The sequence below is a fragment of the Mastomys coucha genome, unplaced genomic scaffold, assembly GCF_008632895.1.
Source record: "Mastomys coucha isolate ucsf_1 unplaced genomic scaffold, UCSF_Mcou_1 pScaffold13, whole genome shotgun sequence".
NCBI lineage: Eukaryota > Metazoa > Chordata > Mammalia > Rodentia > Muridae > Mastomys > Mastomys coucha.
The window spans coordinates 21,577,065-21,585,080 of record NW_022196895.1 but is presented as its reverse complement, the minus strand read 5'-3'; the positions used below and the strand labels follow the sequence as shown (position 1 = coordinate 21,585,080).

General features: G+C 37.7%; 1 protein-coding gene across 3 annotated transcripts in view; it reads right to left on the bottom strand.

Annotated features, from left to right (window-relative positions):
• The window catches only part of Kiaa1328 (KIAA1328 ortholog), a 290,749-nt gene that overhangs the window by 114,060 nt on the left and 168,673 nt on the right, over nt 1-8,016 (bottom strand). For 2 of the 3 annotated variants that reach the window (XM_031365156.1, XM_031365158.1), the window contains one exon: nt 7,242-7,340. The exons of the other annotated variant lie outside the window; for it this stretch is intronic. In XM_031365156.1, coding sequence (XP_031221016.1) covers nt 7,242-7,340 — 99 coding nt within the window. The remainder of the gene's footprint in view (nt 1-7,241; nt 7,341-8,016) is intronic. 3 annotated transcript variants of the gene reach the window in all.

Here is an 8,016-nt window from a genome sequence, read left to right as displayed (position 1 = left end):
AATGCTGTCTTTTTTCCACTGGATGGTTTTAGCTCCTTTGTTAGATATCAAGTGACCATAGGTGTGTGGGTTCATTTCTGGGTCTCAATTCTATTCCACTGATCTACCTCCTGTTACTGTATGAATACCATGCAGTATTAATTTGTTTGTTTATTCATTTATTTATTTATATCAAGATTGTTCTGTAGTACAGCTTGAGGTCAGGGATGGTGATTCCCCAGAAAGTTCTTTTATTGTTGAGAATATCCTGGTTTTTTTTATTATTCCAGATGAATCTGCAAATTGCTCTTTCTAACTCTTATGAAGAATTGAGTTGGAATTTTGATGGGGATTGCACTGAACCTGTAGATTGCTTTCAGCAAGACAGCCATTTCTACTATATTAATCCTGCCAATCCATGAGCATGGGAGATCTTTCCATCTTGAGAATTCCTAGATTTCTTTCTTCAGAGAATTGAAGTTCTTGTCATACAGATCTTTACTGCATAGAGTCACACTAAGGTATTTTATATTATTTGTGACTATTGTGAAGGGTATCATTTCCCTGATTTCTTTCTCACACTGTTTACCCTTTGAATAGAGGAAGTCTACTGATTTGTTTGAGTTAATGTTATTTTCAGCCACAGTTCTGGAACTTTTGGGGTTGCATAAGTATAGTATCATATCATCTGCAAACAGTGACACTTTGACTTCTTCCTTTCCAATTTCTATCCCTTTGACCTCCTTTGTTGTTTAATTCCTCTGGCTAGAACTTTGAGTACTATATTGAATAGGTAGGAAGAGAGTGGGCAGCCTTGTCTAGTCCCTGATTTTAGTGGGACTGCTTCACATTTCTCTCCATTTAGTTTGATGTTGGCTACTGGTTTGCTGTATATTGCTTTTACTGTGTTTAGGTATGGGCCTTGAATTCCTGATCTTTCTAAGATTTTTATCAGAAAGGGGTGTTGGATTTTGTCAAATACTTTTTTAGCATCTAATGAAATGATCAAGTGGTTTTTATCTTTGAGTTTGTTTATATAGTGGATTACGTTGATGGATTTCCATATATTGAACCATCCCTGCATTCCTGGGATGAAGCCTACTTGATCTTGATGGATGATCGTTTTGATGTGTTCTTCGATTTGGTTTGCAAGAATTTTATTGAGTATTTTGGCATTGATTCATAAGGGACTTGGTCTGAAGTTCTCTTTCCTTGTTGGGTCTTTGTGTGGCTTAGGTATAAGCATAATTGTGGCTTCATAGAATGAATAGGTTAGTGTTCCTTCTGTTTCTATTTTGTGGAATAGGTTGAAGAGTATTGATATTAGGTCTTCTTTGAAGGTCTGATAGAAAGAACGCTGCACTAAACCTATCTGGTTCTGGGCTTTCTTTAGTTGGGAGACTATTAATGACTGCTTCTATTTCTGTAAGGGATAAGGGACTGTTTAGATCATTTATCTCTGATCCTGATTTAACTTTGGTACCTGGTATCTGACTAGAAAATTGTCCATTTCATCCAGATTTTCCAGTTTTGTAGTAAGATCTGATGATTTTTTGGATTTCCTTGCTTTCTGTTAAGTCTCCCTTTTTATTTCTGACTTTGATGAATTGGACACTGTCTCTTTGCCCTCTGGTTAGTCTGGGTAAGGGTTTAATCTGTCTTGTTGATTTTCTCAAAGAACCAGCACCTGGTTTGGTTGATTCTTTGTATAGTTCTTTTTGTTTCTACTTGCTTGATTTCAGCCCTGACTTTATTTCCTGCTGTCTACTCCTCTTGCGTGTATTTTGTTCTAGAGGCTTCACATGTGCTGTAAAGCTGTTAGTGTAAGCTCTCTCCAGTTTCTTTTTAGAGACACTCAGAGCTATCAGTTTTCCTCTTATCACTGCTTTCATTGTGTCCCATAACTTTGGATATATTGTGGCTTCATTTTCATTAAATTCTAAAAAGTCTTCTATTTCTTTATTTCTTCCTTGACCAAGTTAACACTGAGTAGAGTGTTGTTCAGCTTCCATATGTATGTGGGCTTTCTATTGTTTTTGCTATTATTGAAGACCAGCCTTAGTCTGTGGTGATCTGGTAGGATGCATGGGATTATTTCAATCTTCTTGAATCTGTTGAGGCTTGTTTTGTGACTGAAGGTCAGTTTTGGAGAGGGTACTGTGTTGTGCTGAGAAGAAGGTATATTCTTTTGTTTTAGGATAAAATGTTCTATAAATATCTGTTAGATTGATTTGGTTCATAACTTCTGTTAGTTTCACTGTTTCTCTGTTTAGTTTATGGCTTAATGATCTGTCCATTGCTGAGAGTGTGGTGTTGAAGTCTCCCACTATTATTTTGTGAGGTGCAATGTGTGCTTTGAGTTTATGTGTGTGCCCTCGCATGTGGAACATAGATGTTCAGAACTGAGAGTTCTTGGTAAATTTTTCTTTTGATGAGTATGAAGTTTCCTTTCTTATCTTTTTTGATAACTTTAGGTTGAAAGTCAATTTTATTTGATATTAGAATATCACCACCTTGTTTCTTGGGACAATCTGCTTGGAAAATTGTTTTTCAGCCTTTTACTCTGAGGTAATGTCCTTGTTTCTTGGGACCATCTGCTTGGAAAATTGTTTTTTAGCCTTTTACTCTGAGGTAGTGTCCATCTTAGTCACTGAAGTCGGTTTCCTGTATACTGCAAAATGTTGGGTCCTGTTTACTTATCCAGTCTGTTAGTCTATATCTTTTTTATTAGGGGATTGAGTCCATTGATATTAAAAGATATTAAGGAAAAGTCATTCTTGCTTCCTGTTATTTTTGTTGTTAGAGATGGAATTATGTTTATGTGACTATCTTCTAAGGTGTAGTTTCCCTCCTTGTATTGGAGTTTTCCATTTATTATCCTTTGAAGCCTGGATTTGTGGAAAGATATTGTGTAAATTTGTGTTTGTCATAGAATATCCTGGTTTGTCCATCTATGGTAATTGAAAGTTTTGCTGGGTATAGTAGCCTGGGCTTGCATTTGTGGTCTCTTAGGGTCTGACATGTGCCCAAGATCTTCTGGCTTTCATAGTCTCTGCCAAGAAGTCTGGAGCAATTCTGATAGGTCTGCCTTTATATGTTACTTGATCCTTTTCCATTACTGCTTTTAATATTTTCTTTGTTTTGTGCATTTGGTGTTTTGATTATTATGTGACAGGAGAAATTTATTTTATGATCCAATCTTTTTAGAGTTTTTAGGCTTCTTGTATATTGATGTGCATCTCTTTCTTTAGGTTAGGGAAGTTTTCTTCTATTATTTTGTTGAAGGTATTTACTGGCCCTTTGAGTTGGGAGTCTTCACTCTCTTCTATACCTATTATCCTTAAGTTTGGTCTTCTTATTGTGTCCTGGGTTTCCTGGATGTTTTGGGTTAGGAGCTTTTTGCTTTTTGCATTTTCTTTTGACTGTTGTGTCAATGTTTTCTATGGTATCTTCTGCCTCTGAGATTCTCTCTTCTATCTCTTGTATTCTGTTGGTGATGCTTGCATCTATGACTCCTGATCTCTTTCCTATGTTTTCTAACTCCAGGGTTGTCTCCCTTTGTGGTTTCTTTATTGTTTCTATTTCCATTTTTAGATCATGGATGGTTTTGTTCATTTCCTTCACCTGCTTGATTGTGTTTTCCTGTAGTTCTTTAAGGGATTTTTGTGTTAGTCTTCAAGGGTTTCTACCTGTTTACCTATGTTCTCTTGTATTTCTTTAAGGGAGTTATTTATGTCCTTTTTAAAGTCCTCTATCATCATCATGAGATGTGATTTTAAATCCAAATTTTGCTTTTCCAGTGTGTTCGGGTATCCAGGACTTGCCATTGTGGGAGAACTGGGTTCTGGTGATCCCAAGTATCCTTGGTTTCTGTTGGTAAGGTTCTTGTGCTTGCCTTTTGCCATCTGGTTATCTTTGATGTTAGTTAGTCTTGCTGTCTCTGGTAGGAGCTTGTCCCTCCTGTTGGCCTGTAAGCCTGTGTCAGCATTCCTGGCAGACCAGCTGTCTTCTGGCAGGACCTGTTTATAGAGGGCTGTGGAACAGCCTTAGCTCCTAGTGTATATGGTGACTGGAAGGATCCTGTCCTAGCTGCTCCACTGTTCCTGTGTCATCAGTACACACTTTTAATCTCACCATTTGAGAGGCATAGGCAGACACTTCTGTTTGTTTCTGGCTAGCCTTGTGTACATAGTTAAGTTTTTTTCAGGTCAGCCAAGGCTGCACAGTGAGACCCCTCTTCCAAGGAAAGTAATTAAAAGTTATTACATAGCAACTAAAACCAGTAATGCCCCTATATAAGGAGGAAATACAAAGTACTAATGAATATAAACAAATGTTCATCTTATTTGAATATTGGGAAACTGCTAATTACAATAAGATTCTTTTTCTATTTATTAAGTTGCCAAGTGATACTTAATTATTCAAATCTACATTAGAAAGCTAATTTTCTTGCCTGATTGAAAATATAACTCTGTTCCTTTCTGAAGCTTCTCTGAGAGAATAGCTTGAGAATGTACAGCCTTTCAAGCTGTATAAATGTGACAATAGGTAAATGATGTCACAAAGTTTACAAGTCTGAAAAGCAGATACATGAATTAAATTCAATTGGAAAAAAAACCTGCTTTGAGTGAGGAAGAATGTAGGTTGAACCCTGCTAGAGAACTGAAAGTTTTAGGGTAGGCAGGAATCTAGCAAAAGTGAAAAATGGCTGGCTGGAAGTGGGCTTGGCTTTAAACTGTCAAACTGCCCTTGACTCTCTGTTCCCATCTAGTGTTGAAGACTGGAGGTTCACCTCCTGAAGGTGGAAGTGACTGCTGACTGGGGAGATGACTCAGTGGGTAAAATGTTTACCCAGTTTGATCCTTAGCACCAGTGAAAAATCAAAAAAAGCAGAAACAAACAAGAAAATAAACAAAGAAAAGGCAATCCCCCAATAGGCACAGTGATACATGCTTGTAATTTCAGCACTAGGGAGGTGGAGTTAGGTACATCACTGGGGCTCACTGGCCAGCCTGTATGTCCACGCAGAGATATGCTGTATCAAACATCAAGGGAAGCAGGAGGTGGGTCTGGGAGGAGATACCAGGGAGGATGGGAGGGTGATGAAATGTATTACATGATAACCTCAAAGAATTCATAAAAATATATTAATAATAGGTAGATGAAACCCAAGGAATGATGTGTCCAAGGTTATCCTGCAGCTTCTACATGCATGCACACACATGAACTCATATACATGGATACATAAGATGGCTCTACACTTGGGCATCTAAAATCCTGTTGGGGGTTGAAAGCTCTACAGTTTAAAGGGGCAGTAGGTGGAAGCTACCTAGTAATGCTAAAGGGCCTTTCCTTTCTTCCCAGTGCTCCTCACACAGCCACCTGGTATGCTCTGGATCTCAAGTGTTCTGAGGAATTCCTGGTTGGTGGTGGCACCTTTAGGAGATGAGCAGATACAACACTGAAGATACACTCGTGAAGGGTACACTGGAACTTCAGTCCCTTTCTTTCTCTGCTTGCTGGTTATCGTGAGGTAAACAACTTTGTTCTACCAAGTGTTCTCTGCAGCAATTGTCTGACTCACCCAGAAACAATAGAACCGACTCACTAGACTGAAATCTCTGAAATAAAAAGAATCCTTTCATCAGTTTAAGTTTTGTTATAGTAATAAAAATCTGACTAACAGCAGCCTAGCTCATAACAAGCTCTTATTCAATTTCCACAGCAAGCCACACAATTTATGCTTAGAACTGACTACCCAAGAGAAAACACCTATAGGGTGAAACAGGTAGGAGTCCCCATGGTTTCTGCCTAACTGCAGGGAACCCATGAATTCACAAAGTTTGTTGACACACATCAAAAGCTTTTAATAGCTGTTTTCTAAGCTTTTGCTTAGAAATAATATTGGCTTAGTAGACATTTGTGGACAAAACAAACTTGAACTTGTTGAAAACAGGATAATGTACCAGAAACAGAAACAGCTTCAAGGCCTACTATAAATATCTTCAGAGTTATGAGAAATACACGTATAAACCAAGAATGGGTGAATATTTTTTAAAGGCACATTTGAAGAATAGTGGTTCTTTGGCATTAAAAATTATAGCAATAATAAAAGTCAATAGAAGCACTGATAGATAAAACTCAGAAAGTTTCTTAGAAACTAGAAGGGAAAGAGAATAGTAAAAATAGGAGAAGAGGAGAAAAAGGAAATGAAAGATGATTCCAAGAAAGTCAAAATCTGAATTTCAACTCAAGTTGCAGGAAGAGACCCTACAAAAAGAGACCTGATAGACTGCAAAAATGCATTTCCTTAGACTGAGGAAAGTTTCCCAACCATAGGAGTATACTGTTTACTCCATATAAAATAGGTGTTTAAAAGGTTACTTAATGTACAGTACCACTAATATTTATGATAATTCACAGAAAGACAAGGTCCAAATATTTTACATAGAGAATAAATCACACCAGGCTGTGGTGGCACACGCCTTTAATCCCAGCACTTGGGAGGCAGAGACAGGCGAATTTCTGAGTTTGAGGCCAGCCTGGTCTATAGAGTGAGTTCCAGGACAGCCAGAGCTACACAGAGAAACCCTGTCTCAAAAAACCAAAAAAAAAAAAAAAAAAAAAAAAAAAAAAAAAAAAAAAAGAGAATGAATGACAAAAAGATTAGTAATCAGATGGTACCAATTTTAAAATGGCAGTAAATATTAAACAGGTTAATGTGGGGCACACAGCAGTTAAACAATAAATATTTGCTGATTAAAGTAACACAGTTTTACAAAGTATTAAATGATACCAGGAAATAGTGAGTATATAAAATTGTATCTAAGCATAATCTTTATTACTTACTACAGAATATACAATAATTATGAAAAAAAATAAAAAAGGGTTTAGAGATTGTGTCTAAGGAGTAGGATTGTGAATGATTTTTATTCTTTTTAATTTTTTCAAAATTATATAATGAGAATGTATTTATGCAGTTTTAAGTGATCAAAGACAGTGATAAGAGCTGGGCATGTTCAGACACATGAGGAGGCTGTGCATTCTCATGGAAGAGGTGGGAGGAACAGGGCACCAAGGCCAATGTTGGTCATATAGTGAGTTTACGGTCAGCTGAGACAGATGAGACCTTGCTTCAAAAATATCACCATTATCAACAGTTAAAAAATTTAATGATAAACAAAATACTATAAATTATTATCAGACACATTCTAAATATGTATATCCTTAGTATTTTTGTCTTCTCCCACTCTCAGGTTTACCTTGGTCCAGAGTCACTCCCATTAATATGCAGATCAGGTTTAGGAATCTCTTTATTGGCAACCAGCTCTCGAGATTTAAACATAGCTTGAGTTCTTAACCTGTAAAAATAAATTGAAGAATTTCTTGGATGGATCTGGAGAATATCATCCTGAGTGAGGTAACCCAATCACAAAAGAACACACATGGTATGCACTCTCTGATAAGTGGATATTAGCCCAGAAGATTGGAATACACAAAGTACAATCCACAAACCACAAGAAACTCAAGAAGAAGGAAGAACAAAGTGTGGATACTTCGTTCCTTCTTAAAAGGGGGAACAAAATACACATGGAAGGAGTTGTAGAGACAAACTATGGAACAGAGACTGAAGGAAGGACAATCCAGAGACTGCTCTACCTGGGAATCCTTCCCATACTCAATCATCAAATCCAGACACTACTGTGGATGCCAGCAAGTGCTGGCTGACAGAAGCCTGATATAGCTGTCTCCTGAGAGGCTCTGACAGTATCTAACTAATACAGAAGTGGAGGCTCACAGCAATCCATTGAACTGAGCACAGGGTCCCCAATAAAGGAACTAGAGAAAGGATCCAAGGAGCTGAAGGGCTCGCAGCCCCTTAGGACGAGCAACAATATGAACTAACTAGTACCCTCAGAGCTCCCAGGGACTAAACCAGCAACCAAAGAGTACACATGTGGAACTCATTGCTCCAGCAGCATATGTACAGCAGAGGATGGCCTAGTCAGTCATCAAGGGCAGGAGAGGCCCTTGGCC